Below are 14,334 nucleotides of genomic sequence, written 5' to 3' on the forward strand. Positions count from 1 at the left end.
AGCCCTGAGAATTCCATGGGCCATGTATACATTCAGTGTGGGAGGTTGCAGTCCCGATAGTTAGTTACCTGCAAAAGCTACTTCTCAAGTTTTTGTTACACTTCAGCCCCGTGCTCCTAATCTTTGGCTGCCCCGTGTGGAGAGACTGGGTAAGTCAGAGGATCTTCTCCTGGACTTGCTCTTGGGCCTGGTTAAAAGAGCAATTTATAGAATTTGGATGATCAGGTCCCATTTGGTGGTGGGGATTACACTGGTTAAATATAAGAATTAGGAGCAGGAGGCAGCCACTACGACACTACCACTATACCAGTACCACATAGTGGAATTGTCACTGGACTACTAAACCAGAAATCCAGGGTAATGCTTCGGGTAAAACCCAGGTTCGAATCCTGCTACTGCAGATGTTGAAATTTGAATTCAATAAGCATCTGGAATTAACAGTCTAATGATGACCATGAAACCATTGTCAACTGTCATTAAAAACTCAACTGATGGGGGGTGGGCTGATTTATTTTCCTTTATGTAAGGGGCGCATGCCCCATTTTGGTTTGAGTTGGGGGTTTACCGTTTAGAGGGTTAAAACATTTTGTTTTGTTGGCATGTTGCCCTGTTTTCTTTGTATTATTTTCCTTTTTGCAGTGTTCTGTAAAATTATTGAAAAATCTTGAACAAATACATTTTAAAAAACTGAACTAATTCACTAATGTCCTTGAGAGAAGGAAATCTGCCGTCCTTACTCAGTCTGGCCGACATGTGACTCCAGACCCACAGCAATATAGTAGACTCTTAACTGTCTCGTCCAGGGCAATTAGGGATGGGCAATAAATATGAACGAATAAAAAAAAATCAGTCCATTGAGCCTGCTCCACCTTTGGATAATGTCACTTTACTGCCGCCCCATAAGAGACTTTTGTCCTCTCTTCCAATTGCCTGCCTGTGTCTGGGTAGCTCTGGGGAGGGAGCATGCGGTGTCCACCAGAACAGTTGACACCTTCCACAATCGGTGGATTCCTCAGAGTACAGGGTGTCTCATAGACATTGGTAATAACATTCTGGTTTAGCCAGGAAGATTCGCTTGCTCTTGTTGGGACTTTGTTTCTGATTTTGGTTTATTTTATTATGATTGAGCAACACGTTTGGGAAAACAAGAAAAGAATGAATGTTGCATAGAAACTAGAATTGTTTGTTGTAAATTTCTCTCCTGCACGGACAGCAATGACTTTTGTAAACTCTGATTATAGGATATTAGGAGATGATTTGTGGATGGGGAACTCAAACCAAGCATCACATTAAGATCTGATCATCACTTGATTTCACTCGGAGCTGAATATCATCAAGCTTTGAATGTCAAAAGAGAAATATTTATCTGTTTTGTCTGCGGGAAATGATTTCAAACATCAGTGTGACTGGAAAAGCACCGAGACATACACACACCCAAGTGAGAGTGTTCCGGTCGACCGTTAAGCAGTTACACAGCCTGAACAAACATCACACCATTCACAGTGGGGAGAAACCGTACATATATTCTGTGTGTGGGACGAGGCTTCAACTGATCATCCAACCTGGAGAGACATAAATTCATTCGCAATACAAAGAAACCGTGGAAATGTGGGGACTGTGGGAAGGGATCCCTTTGCCTCAATTCCTCCCTCCTGCCTGTTCGCCAGAACCCTTGATTCTCTGAGAGACCAAAATTCAGTCTATTTCAGTCTTAAATATGTTCGACAATGGAAACAGAACATTTAAATTTATAGGACTAAAGGAGGCCTGTTGGCCCATCATATCTGTATCAGACCACCCCCACTTTCTAGCTCTTGATCTGTAACCTTGTAGGTTACAACATGTCAAATTCCTCACTTTAATGATTTATTTTATGGTCACTCTCTACTGCATTACCGCTAAATAATCACAAGAAAGTGAATTGTGAATCACAATGGTGGTTTTTTTACCCAGCATTCCCCACAGTGGTGAATGTCCCCTATCTACACCACAGGAGACCAGTGTACAGGTGCCGTGTCGCCCAGTATTTGGAGCATGCGCTGTGTCAGTCTTGACCATGGATAGGTGTTTATTTGTCACATCTACAGCTGGTCGAAGGAGTGATGGAGCTGGCGGCTGGATGGGGAGGATTTGAAAACACAGAGAGAGAGATAGAGAGAAAAAAAAAGCCCGGGAGGCTTGGAGAAACCACCTTAACAATTGCTCATTTAATCTCCACACAGTCACTTCTGGAACAAGGTTAACGTTGGTTATTCCGTCTGGTCCATCAAGGTGATCCAGATTCATAGAGAATTAGTTTGGTTCAATAGATCATTGGTTTGCTTCAAAATCATAAGTGTGGCAGGTTCAGAATTGTGATGATGCTACAAATATAATAAGTAATTAGGATTCATCACATAGTTGTAGACAGCCATTAAATAAAAGTATAAAATAATGAAAGTATTGCACATTATGATCATTTCATCAGACAAATAATTACAATAGGTTACAAAAAGCAGGAGTCCTTAACCAGCAGAATAGAAATGATTCTCTGCAATCTGCATTTTGTATTAAATCCACAGATCATATGTTGTCAGCATGAGTTCATTAAATTCTCAATCATTTACATACTGTCTGTGAGCTTTATAAAGTAGGTCATTGCACTGCCTTGTAGTCTATTTGTTCTATATCTTATTTGTGGAATAGAGTCCTTTCTCCTGAATTTCAATCCACATTTATATTTATGTGGTTGTGACAAGAGATCATAGATTTAAGTGTTTTCCAGTGAAGTCTAATAGAAAGTTTTCTAACTTGCTGGGAACACATATTCAGATGATTGATTGTGAAACGTTTCAACAGGATTCATGAATGAAGTGAATTATCAAACATGATTCTATCTCTATTTCTACAAATTTGTTAAAGGGATGCAGGAAAATATATCCAACACTTTATCTGTATTTCAGCCCAGTGCGGAGGGAGAGTGTGTGGGACGGGGATCTGCAGCTGTAGTGGAATAAGAGGGAAAAAATGGTCCCTAGAAACGAGAATTATCTGTTCTGCATTTCTGTCCTCTACTTACAGTGATGACTTTGGTAATCTCCTTTTACAGAGCATGAGAAGGTGAGGATTTGCAGACGAGGATTTGCAGATGAGGAAAGCAAACATCATGTCAAGATCTGGCAGAGTCATTCGATTCATCAGGACTTGAATATCATTGGCCTTTGCATGTCGAAGGAGAAATGTTTGTCTGTTCTGCCTGTGGGAAAAGATTTCAAACATCAGTGTGACTGGAAAAACACCGAGACACACACACAGCCGAGTGAGAGTGTTCCAGTGAACTGACTGTGGAAACATCAGTGTGACTGGAAAAGCCCCGAGACCCACACAACACACATCCGAGTGAGAGAGTACCAGTGAACTGACTGTGGAAAGAGCTTTAACCAAATACACAGCCTGAAGAAACATCACACCATTTACAGCGAGGAGAAACCGTTCACATGTTCTGTGTCCGATCAAGATGGGCAACTGATCATCCAACCTGGAGACACAAGGACACTGGCACCATGGAGAAACCTTGGAAATGTGGGGACTGTGGGAAGGGGTTCAGTTACCCATCCCAGCTGGAGAGCCATCGGCGCAGTCACACTGGGGAGAGACCGTTCAGGTGCTCCATGTGTGGGAAGGAATTCGCAAAGTCATCCAGCCTGGGCTCACACCAGAGAGTTCACAGTGACGAGAGACCTTTTAAATGCTTTTACTGTGGGGATTGCTTTAAAACCTCTCCAGATCTAATTAAACACCAGCTTGTTCACACTGACAAGAGACCATTCAGTTGCTCTCATTGTGAGAAGAAATTTAGACAATCATCTCACCTTATTCAACACCAGCGAATTCATACTGGGGAAAGGATATTCACCTGCTCCGTGTGTGGGAAACAATTCACTCAATCATCCAATCTCCAGACACACCAACGCACTCACAGTGGGGAGAAACCATTCACCTGCCCCGAGTGTGGGAAGGGATTCAATCGATCATCCAACCTGCTGAGACACCAGCGGGTTCATGTGTGACTCCAGGGATTGGATGTTATTGTTAATCACGTCCTTTGTTTATTTCTGCTCAAGTTAATAACCCCTATAACTAGGCTGGAGTTTGATGTTCTCCACAGGACAGGTGATGTGCTAGGATTGCAGTATGTGGGCGTTTGTGGAGAACGTTACAATCCTGGGCAATCATATCTGAGGAGTGTCTGCAACTTGCAGAACCTGGGCTCAGGGGTATTGAGCTGGAGTCTGAGCTGCTGACATTGTGGGGCATCAAGGAGAGGGAAAGTCACCTGGACACTTCCCCAAGGCTCAGTAGAAATTTGCAGAGGGTGGGGGACTCAATTTTCTGCATCAATCGACAGTTTGAAATGTGTGGGGGTAAGTGAGGAACGATCAGTGAGCTGCAGCTGTCTGACAGCGCGGTGTATTACTGCAGGCTGAGAGACTCAGTGACAGGAACCAGAGGGAACCTCATACAAAAACACTGTTGCAGTGGGACATGAGCTCTGAAGAGAGAAGTCAAATTTCATGCACTGCCCGTATATTTTTCTGCTCTATTTGATATACCACTGATAGAGGATAACAAGAATAAATCTTACCCTTTTTATGTCCCCAGTGGAATGTTAATCAGAACCCACCCTGTCACCAAGCTGAATCTAATTCATGACAGTGAATGAAATATGGGCAGCACGGTAGCACAGTGGTTAGCACTGTTGCTTCACAGCACCAGGGCCCCGGGTTCGATTCCAGGCTTGGTCACTGTCTGTGCGGAATCTGCACGTTCTCCCCGTGGGTTTCCTCCGGGTGCTCCGGTTTCCTCCCACAAGTTCCGAAAGACATGCTTACTAGGTGATTTAGACATTCGGAATTCTGCCTCAGTGTACCTGAACAGGCACCAGGGTGTGGTGACTAGGGACTTTTCACAGTAAATTCATCGCAGTGTTAATATAAGCCTACTTGTAACATTAATAAAGATTATTATTAAACAGGACATCATCTACATTCAACACCTGTTTTTGAGATGATTTATTTCAAATCAATTAAAGATCAAACTGTCTCTCGGATCAATGAGATCGCTGTCATTATTTCATTCCAATTAATTGGTTACATCAGTGATATTGTGATTCTAATCAACCTTTACAACAACATTGCTGTTGACCAATGTGTGCAAATTGTCCTCCCATCAGTTCCAGCACCTGCAGGAAGTCACAATATTTCATTGCAACTTGGCTGCAAGGGTTAGCCCTGAGCCTGGTGGTAGCTTCACTCATGATACCCAGTTACATGTGAGGTAGAAATGGGCCGGGAATAGAAGTAAAATATTGTGGATGCTAGAAATCTGAAATTAAAAAATGCTGGATAAACTCAGCAAGTCTCGCATCACTTGTGAAGAAACCGTTGACATTTGGTTGCTCGACGTGCCCCTAACAAAGATGGGGGAGACGTGAGCGATGTCTGCATTTCGCCGAGGACGTCCGGACAGCAGCGCATGCGCATTGCAGTGGGTGTGGTTTGTTGACGGAAGCGCGCGGATTATTCCCCGGATCAGATTTGAGGGGGGACGGTTAACGGTCGCCGGCGTTGCCATGGCTGCGGGGGCGGCGCTCGCCAACCGCGCGCGCTGGCAGAAGTGGACCCTCGAGCTCAACCCGAGCGGCAGCCGCAGGTGCAGAGGCCGCGCTGGAGCCTGGGGCTCGAGTAGGAGGCGCAGGCCGGGCCAGCCTGCTCTCTCGCATGGAGGGCACCGCACACTGACCCGGGGATGTGGGCATCAACCTAAAACTTTCCGCCCCTCACTTGGCCCCTTGGCAGAAAGCAGCTTCTCAAATCTCCCAGAAACCACTCCGACTCCACTTGGCTTCTTTTCCCGGGGTCACGACCCTGCGACGCCATCTTGGTTTCAGCCCCCCACCTGAGTGTTGGCTGGAGGAACGATTGCTCGTTTCTGGGGCCGGGTGCTGCAGTGGGTCTCTCTCGACATTCAACATCGTTCACTTTCAAGCAAAAATTCATTGCCTCCGGTGACTCGGTGCAATCGCCTTTTAACGGAGGACTGGACAAGGGGATTGGCACCCTGATTGTCAGTTGACTCCAATGCACTTTGTGGCTGTCCAATCCCATGGCAGTTTGGTGCATGCAGTGTGCCCTAGGCTTGCTCATGGTTTAGTTCATGCTGGCAGTATTGCCACCACAGTGGGATCCCTGATGGAGAGACTCCCTCTTTTAAGAGGGTCCTGAAGGGCTTGCTGAGGTGACCCAATTTGTGTTCTCTGTTTCTCACAGGAGCCATGATCAACAGTATGGCCAGGGCGACTTCATGAGCCCAGTCGCATATTCAGACAAACAGCTTCCAGACATCCGCGTCCAAGAAACAGACCGGATCCTGGTTGAGAAAGTAAGTTGGATTTGAATGTGTCCTCGTTGTCCAGCTGGCCAGGCTTGGTTTGTCAACAGTGGTAAACTGGGTTGGTGAACCGCTGCACCCCATGTACTAAAGGAACCTTTTGTGGTGTTAACCGTCATCCTTATTTCCAGCCCTGGGTGTAAGATCAGTACGTGACCTTCCCCAACCTGGCTCCCTTTACTGATGCCCTGCTCACTTTCTGTTTTCAGCTCTGCTGGGACATCGCCTTTGGCCCATTGAAGCAGCTGCCCATGAATCTGTTCATTATGTACACAGCCGGCAACAACATCTCCATCTTCCCTATCATGATGGTTTGCATGATGGCCTGGAGACCTATACACGCACTGATGTCCATGTCGCCAAGTGAGTATTGTATTGATTCTGCAGCTGAGAAACAGCTTTTAACTGGCATCATTTGAATGGGACTTAGAACAGAGAGCTGGGTGAATAAGGGAGTTCAGGAAGGACAGGGAAGAGGAGCTCTTTTACTCTCCAGCTTTCTCAGCCTTGAAGAAGTGGTCTTACTCTGCTACAGGAGAAGAAGTTAGTTTGTTGATGAGTAACTGCCAAGTGACATGGGGTTATTCTATTTCTATGGCTCAAAATACTATAGCAACTGGTTCTCAGGTTGATAAAATATATAAAAACAAAAGTAAAACATATTAGGGGTGGCAAAGTAGGTTTCTACCTTCATTGTACAGATATCCCCCTGGGGGAGATGGGTTAATTGAAGACACCAGTCAGTGTACAGATATCTCCCTGAGATTTCTCTTGGTGTCCAACAATCCATTGATCTCAGCCTGGAATATAATCAGTGATTGAACATCCACAACTCTCTGGGTTAGAGACAACTCATGGGGTGAGGAAATTCCTCTTCAGCTCAGTCCGAACTAGCTGCCCCCCTGAGGCTATGTCTCTGTGTTCCGGATTCTGCAGCCAGAGGAAACCGTGTCTCCGCATCTCCCTGTCAAACCCTCTTTACAATTATATCTGTTTCAATCAGATCAACTCTCAGTCTCGTAAACCCAAGAGAGTAAAGGCCCATTCTTCCCAATCTCTCCTCGTTGGACAATCCTGTCATCCCAGGAACCAATCTGGTGAGTCTTTGTTACCCTCTCTCCTTGACAATTCTGTAGATAAGGAGACCCAAACTGCATAAGTTATTCCTCCTGTGTTTGACCAAAACTCTGTACAATTGCAGAAAGATTTCCTCACTCAAACTCCAGTGAATCATAGAAACCCTACAGTGCAGAAAGAGGCAATTTGGCCCATCGAGTCTGCACCAACCATTTGAAAGGCCACTATACAGAGACCCAATTCCCTCCCTGTCCCTGTACCCCCACCTTACCTTTGGACACTTAAGGGGCAATTTATCATGGCCAATCCACCTAACCTGTACATCTTTGGACTGTGGGAGGAAACCAGAGAACCCGGAGGAAACTCAGGCTGACACAGGGTGAATGTGCAGGCTCAGCACGGACAGTCACCCAAAGCTGTAATCAAACCCCGGTCCCTGGCGCCATCCCTCGGTGAAGGCTAACGGAACATCTGCCTTCCTAATTTCTTGCTGTATCTCCATGCTGTCTGTTTGTGATTTGAGTACAAGGATCCCCCAATTCTCTATGAACATTTCACAGTCTCTCCCCTGTTCCTGATCTTTCTGTTTTTTTATTCTCACTCCCAGTCTTTAAGGTCCTGGGGAATTCGACTCAGCACTGGCTGCAGCGTCTGCTCTACTTCATCGGCAACCTGCTGGGGTTGGCCCTAGCCGTCTACAAGTGCCAGGCGATGGGGCTGCTGCCCACACACTCCTCCGACTGGCTGGCATTCCTCCAGCCGCCCCAGGTAAGATCTGAACTCGGAATGTGAGGGGGAGCCAAGAAAATAGGAAGAGGAGGAGACCGGTCAGTGCTCTGGAGCCTGAGCAATGGGCCCAACATTCCCTGCAGTTTAGATGCTCCGATTGAAAGGTGTGAAATTCTGAGGAGACTCCATAAGGTTGATGCGGAGAGGCTAATTCCCAGAGAGTCAGGGACACGGGGCCAGTCTCGATAAGGGGCGGCCATTTTGGACTGAGATGAGGGAGAATTTCTTCACCCAGAGGGTTTGTGAATCTTTGGCATTCTCTATCCCAGGGAATGCTGGATGTTCTGTCATTGAGTGCGTTCAAGGCTGAGGTGGAGATATCCTTGGGAATTGAGGGGTGGGGAAGAGTGGAGTTGAGGTCGATGATCAGCCGTGATCTTGCTGAATAGTGGAGCAGGCTCGCCAGGAACTATTCCCACTCCTATTCCTGACGTTCCCCTCTTTTCACAGAGAGTGGAGTACACGGGCGGGGGGCTGGTCCTGTGATGGTCCCACTCTCCTCCCATCGCTCGGAGAGACAACGCCCGAGGATGATCGACACTGGACTGAATCTGTTTCCGCCTGGTTAACGTCTGACCAGGCCGGCTCCAGGTAACTTGCCCTCCCATCGCTCGGAGAGACAACGCCCGAGGGTGATAACACTGGACTGAATCTGCTTCCGCCTGGTTAACGTCGGACCAGGCAGGCTCCAGGTAACCTGCTCTCCCATCGCATGCCCCCCCCACCCAACACACACACAAAGAGACAGACAGCTGGCCCGTGTACACATGACCACAGGAATGGCCGGAGATGTTGGCAGCAACGACTGTGCATTTTGTCACTGGGTATTCATTCATTGATTCTTCAACTCCCTTTGCTGAGCCACGAATGAAGGATGTGTTGGGGCTGACGATGGGACGGGAGGCGCCTGAATCAGTCATTCCCGGATGATCCCGGTGGGTCTTGCTCTCCATCTGTCCCTGTCCACCCCCTCAAGCGAATGTAAAATATAAACAGCAACAGCAGGATGGGGAGGGAAGTTCTCTCCAGTGTCCCTCAAACCCCCACTGAAATTAGGTTCCTGACCCTGTGTTGCATAACACTTTGTGGGATCTTACTGTGCATGTGGCAGTCGCCGTCTCCTCCCACAGAACGGCAGGGGCTGCACTGCAGGAGTGACCCATCAAAAGGAAGAGATCGTCTTCCTCCTGTGCCTTTTCAGACTGGCCCAGACCTTTCAATCAACACGGCAGCTTTTTGTATTTGAAACACGTTCACTGTTTTCACGTGGGAAACTCGGCAGGGACTGCACAGCAAGATCCCACAAACACTCCGATTACCACCAGATACCACGTCAGGCTGTGTGAAGGATAATACTGCCGCTCGGACACCAGGCTGGGAAAGGAGTGGTCTGGGTAGGTGCTGCCTTCCTTCTCTTCATCAAATTGGCCTCAGGATCTTGTACATCCTGAGGGGGCACAATGTGACAGGGACCCTGGTTTTATGTTCCACAGTACTGACAAGAGGCACGTTATTGAATATTTAGTGCTTGTGTATCTGTGAGCGGGCACACATACGTGCGTGTCTATGTGCCTGTGGGTGGGTGTGTGGGGTGTGTGTGTGCGCGGTGCGTGCGAGTGCACCTATGCATGTTGCGTGTGTGTGAGGGCGGCTAAGCGCGTGTGCGAGGATGCCTACGTATGAGTACATGTGTGCCAATGGATGTGTTTCTGGTCTTTCAACTGCCCTTCCCAGGTTCCAGAAAAGATTTGCTCCAAAGTCAGTCTGGGCATTGTACCTGAATGTGTTCCACTCTGATACTCTGCACTGTCACTGAGCTTCCCTGTTAACCTCCTCTGGTGTGTGAAGTGGCTGCAGCATCTCCAGGGGTTTCTGTCAATCTGGACATTATACCTGAATGTGTTCCACTCTGGTACTCTGCACTGTCACTGAGCTTCCCCATTAACCTCCTCTGGTGTGTGAAGTGACTGCAGCATCTCCAGGAGTTTATGACAGGTCTCGACAATCTGCTTTCACTTCATTTAATGTTTGTGTTTGAATTGTTCCTCTACTGTTGCTGGGGTCCTAATGGTCAGGGCGCACCCCTGACCCCTCCCAACTCTGAGACTGTGCCCGATACAGGAGTGGACCGAGGAGGCTGGATGCGAATCGATAACCTTGAGGTGAGTGGAGAAATATTCAGTCAGTGCGAGTTTGGCTGTGCTGTAAAGAAGCTGCAATGTCTTTTCAATGATCCTGTAACTGTGGAAATAAAGAATCTTGGCAAAACTGGGCCTCTGTGAAATGACAGCAAAGGAAAACGAGTCTCAGATTTCATAGACTCCACCAGCTCAAAGCTCTCCTGCTCCTTAATAGGTTTCATTTTTAACTCTGCAACAGCCTCGCCTCCTCTGTCCCAGACTTCATGCTGCTGTCTCAGTAAATGGAATGACTGAGTGATCCACACTCAGCTGGTGAACGCTCTCTGTCTCTCTCTCTCTTTCCCTGTTGTGCTGGTACCCATGAATTTCAGGCTGATCACTGAATTCCTATCTACAGTCAACAAGAACTTGATATTTATTGCACCTTCAATACAGTAAAAATCATTTACCATTGGAGCTGCTTTCACCAGATATTCTTGTGTTCCAGATCACCAGAATTCACTGAGTAAAATCATCTCTACTCATGTCCACCCTGGCTGTTATGACAAATATTTTAAAGCTGTCTTCTGTTGTTACCAACCACCCTGCCAATGGAAACAACTTCTCTCTCTATGTTGATGAAAACGCCTCAAATATTTCAGTCTCTCTTTCCTTCACCTTCTCTGATACTGGGAGAACAATCCCGGCTTTGCAGGTCTCTTCACAGAACAGAAACCTCTCATCACTGATACTATTCTAGCAAGGCTTCCCTGTACCCTCTCCAATTCCTTGCTATCTTTCCTAAGCTGTGGTAACACAATATTTCAGATGTGGATTAGCCAATGATTTAGAAAGATTCAGTATAACGTGTTTTTCCACTCTCTTCCTCCAATAAACCGAAGACCCAATTAGGATGTTTTGACCAAGTTGATCGACCAGAAGGCCTTTAACAAGGTGCCGCATATGAGACGATTAAATAAGTTGTTAAAAATCAATTTAGAGTACCCAATTATTTTTATTTTCCAATTGAGGGGCAATTTAGTGTGGCCAATCCACCTAACCTGCACATATTTGGGTTGTGGGGGTGAAACCTACGCAGACATGGGGAAAATGTGCAAACTCCACACGGACTGTGACCCAGGGCCGGGATTCAAATCCAGGTCCTCCACGCCACAGTCCCAGTGCTATCCACTGCGCCACATGCCGTCCTACTTTTAAATAAGTTAAGGGTATGATCCTGGTGTGGACAGAGGATTGGCTGACTGGCAGAAGGCAGAGAGTGGGGATAAAGGGTCAGTATGTAAGCCAGTGACTCGTGGTGTCCCTCAGGGGTCGGTGCTGCGACCACAACTTTTCAGAATATACATGAATGATCTGAAGGCACTTTTGCTAAGTTTGCAGATGATACAAAGATCTGCAGAGGGACAGGTAGTATTGAGGAAGCAGGTGGGCTGCAGAAGGACTTGGACAGGCTAGGAGAGTGGGCAAAGAAGTGGCAGATGGAATACAACGTGGAAAAATGTGAGGTTATGCACATTGGAAGGAGGAATGGAATCATAGACTATTTACTAAATGGGGAAGTGCTTAGGAAATCAGAAGCATAAAGGGTCTTGGGAGTCTTTGTTCAAGATTTTCTTAAGGTGAATGTGCAGGGTCAGTCGGCAGTTAGGAAGGCAAATGCAATGTTAGCATTCATGTCGAGAGGGTGAGAATACAAGAGCAGGGATATACTTCTGAGACTATATAAGGCTCTGATCAGACCCCATTTGGAGTATTGTGAGCAGTTTTGGGCCCCGTATCGAAGGAAGGATGAACTGGGCTTGGAAAGGGTCCAGAGGAGGTTCACGAGTGATTCCTGGAATGAACAGCTTGTCGTATGAGGAGCGATTGAGGACTCTGGGTCTGTACTCATTGGAGTTTAGAAGGATGAGGGGGTATCTTATTGAAACTTACGGGATACTGTGAGGCCTGGATAGAGTGGATGTTTCCACTTGTAGGAAAACTAGAACCAGAGAACACAATCTCAGACGAAAGGGACTATCCTTTAACACAGGAGATGAGGAATTTCTTCAGCCAGAGGGTGGTGAATCTCTGGAACTCTTTGCTGCAGAAGGTTGTGGAGGCCAAATCACTGAGTGTCTTTGAGACAGAGATAGATAGGTTTTTAATCAATTAGGGGATCAGGGGTTATGGCGAGATTGCAGGAGAATGGGGATATCAAAATATTAGCCATGATTGAATGGCAGAGCAGACTCGATGGGCCGAGTGGCCTAATTCTGCTCATGTGTCTTATGGTCTTATGGACCTGTCCTGTTGCATTGAAATATTTGTTTATATTCACTCCCGGGTCACTCTACCTGCATTCTGTTTAAAATTGTACTGTTTAGTTTACTTTGCCTCTCTTCATTCTTCCTTCCAAATACATCCTTTTTTGAAAAATGTTTTGAAATATTTAAAAAAAAAAAAATTTAGAGTACCCAATTCATTTTTTCCAATTAAGGGAAATTTAGCGTGGCCAATCCATCTACCCTGCATATCTTTGGGTTGTGGGGGCGAAACCCACACAAACACGGGGAGAATGTGCAAACTCCACACTGACAGTGACCCTGAGCCGGGACTGAACCTGGGACCTCGGTGCCGTGAGGCAGCAGAACTAACCACTGCACCACCATGCTGACTCATTCCAAATACATCCTTGATTTGAATCACTTTGGGATGTTGTGAGCTTGTAAAAGATGCAAAATGAACACCAGTATTTTCTATCACATTTACAGCTGACTTAAGTTGGAGATTTTGCTCTGGAACGTTTAAATGAGAGACAGTCAAAATTTAACTATTTTACTGCAGAATGAGTTGGTTATAAATACAAGGTTCTTTAGTGCAGCCTTGGCAAACTGAGTGTAACCCCGAGAGTCTGGTGAGTGGGGGAATTCGGTGAAGGAGGTGTTTGCTCCCTTTTTTTTACCTTTTTCGCCCTGTACAAATTGGTTCTTACTGGGAAATCATTTGCAATTTGTTGAGTATTTGGTAAGTTGTTCAGGTCTACTCTATTCCTAAGGTTCAGCAGGGAGTCAGTGAATTCAGAGGAATGAACCCAGACAGCAGTTCTTAAAGGTTCACTGCAGCCCTGGCAGCTCCATTCTCACCTCAGTAGAGTTCAGCAACTGCAGACACTATTTACACCGGAGTTCTCCTGGTGCAGCGGGAGCAACATTTTGCTTGAACACCACCAAAACAACCTGATTAATCAGATCACTCGTCAGATGCTGGTTGTGGAGTCTTCCAGCCAGCACAGGGCGAGTAAGTGAGCAGGACCTGACGTGAGAGAGCACACGGGCAGTAGAGATGTAGACGCTGACACGTTCTGGTCGGGGGAAGTGTGGACTGAATGTGAGGTTGACCGGGAATTTTAATAGGGGAATGGATGTGGGTTCAGCAGCAGCCGAGCTGGGGTGGGTACAGGCGCCATTATGGATTTTGAAATATCTGGTATGAGTGATGGTGTGAATATGTGGTCAGAATCTCATCTAGCGTGGTGGCACAGTGGTTAGCACTGCTGCCTCATAGCACCAGAACCTGGGTTCAATTCCAGCCTTGGGTGACTGTCTGTGTGGAGTTTACACATCCTTTCCGTGTCTGCGTGGACTTCCTCCTGGTGCTCTGGTTTCCTCCCACAGTCCACAAACGTGCAGGTTAGGTGGATTGGCCATGCTAAATTACCCCTTAGGTCAAAAGATGTGCAGGTTAGATGGTTTCGCGGATAGGGCGGGGCAGTGGGCATAGGTAGGGTGCCCTTTTCAAGGGTCAGTGTAGACTTGAAGGGCCAAATGGCCTCCTTCTGCACTGCAGAGATTCAATGATTGTGCAGAGTGTGGTTCAGCCTCAGACAGTTCCCAGGGAGAGGGATGGACTTGGGAGT

At 46.7% G+C, this 14,334-nt stretch overlaps 3 protein-coding genes across 3 annotated transcripts in view; 2 read left to right on the forward strand and 1 right to left on the reverse strand.

Moving 5' to 3' along the window:
* LOC140419320 (uncharacterized) overlaps positions 1-14,334 on the forward strand; it is a 270,976-nt gene that overhangs the window by 105,523 nt on the left and 151,119 nt on the right. The gene's annotated exons all lie outside the window — the stretch shown is intronic.
* Positions 1-14,334, reverse strand: part of LOC140417830 (uncharacterized) — a 60,394-nt gene that overhangs the window by 40,383 nt on the left and 5,677 nt on the right. The window lies entirely within an intron of this gene.
* Positions 5,550-10,563, forward strand: LOC140419323 (ER membrane protein complex subunit 4-like). Its single transcript, XM_072503176.1, has 5 exons — positions 5,550-5,691; positions 6,309-6,420; positions 6,639-6,792; positions 8,114-8,274; positions 8,746-10,563. The coding sequence occupies exons 1-5, from the start codon at positions 5,612-5,614 to the stop codon at positions 8,779-8,781; spliced, it is 543 nt and encodes a 180-aa protein (XP_072359277.1). The 5' UTR covers positions 5,550-5,611; the 3' UTR covers positions 8,782-10,563.

The sequence above is a fragment of the Scyliorhinus torazame genome, chromosome 5 (assembly GCF_047496885.1).
Source record: "Scyliorhinus torazame isolate Kashiwa2021f chromosome 5, sScyTor2.1, whole genome shotgun sequence".
NCBI lineage: Eukaryota > Metazoa > Chordata > Chondrichthyes > Carcharhiniformes > Scyliorhinidae > Scyliorhinus > Scyliorhinus torazame.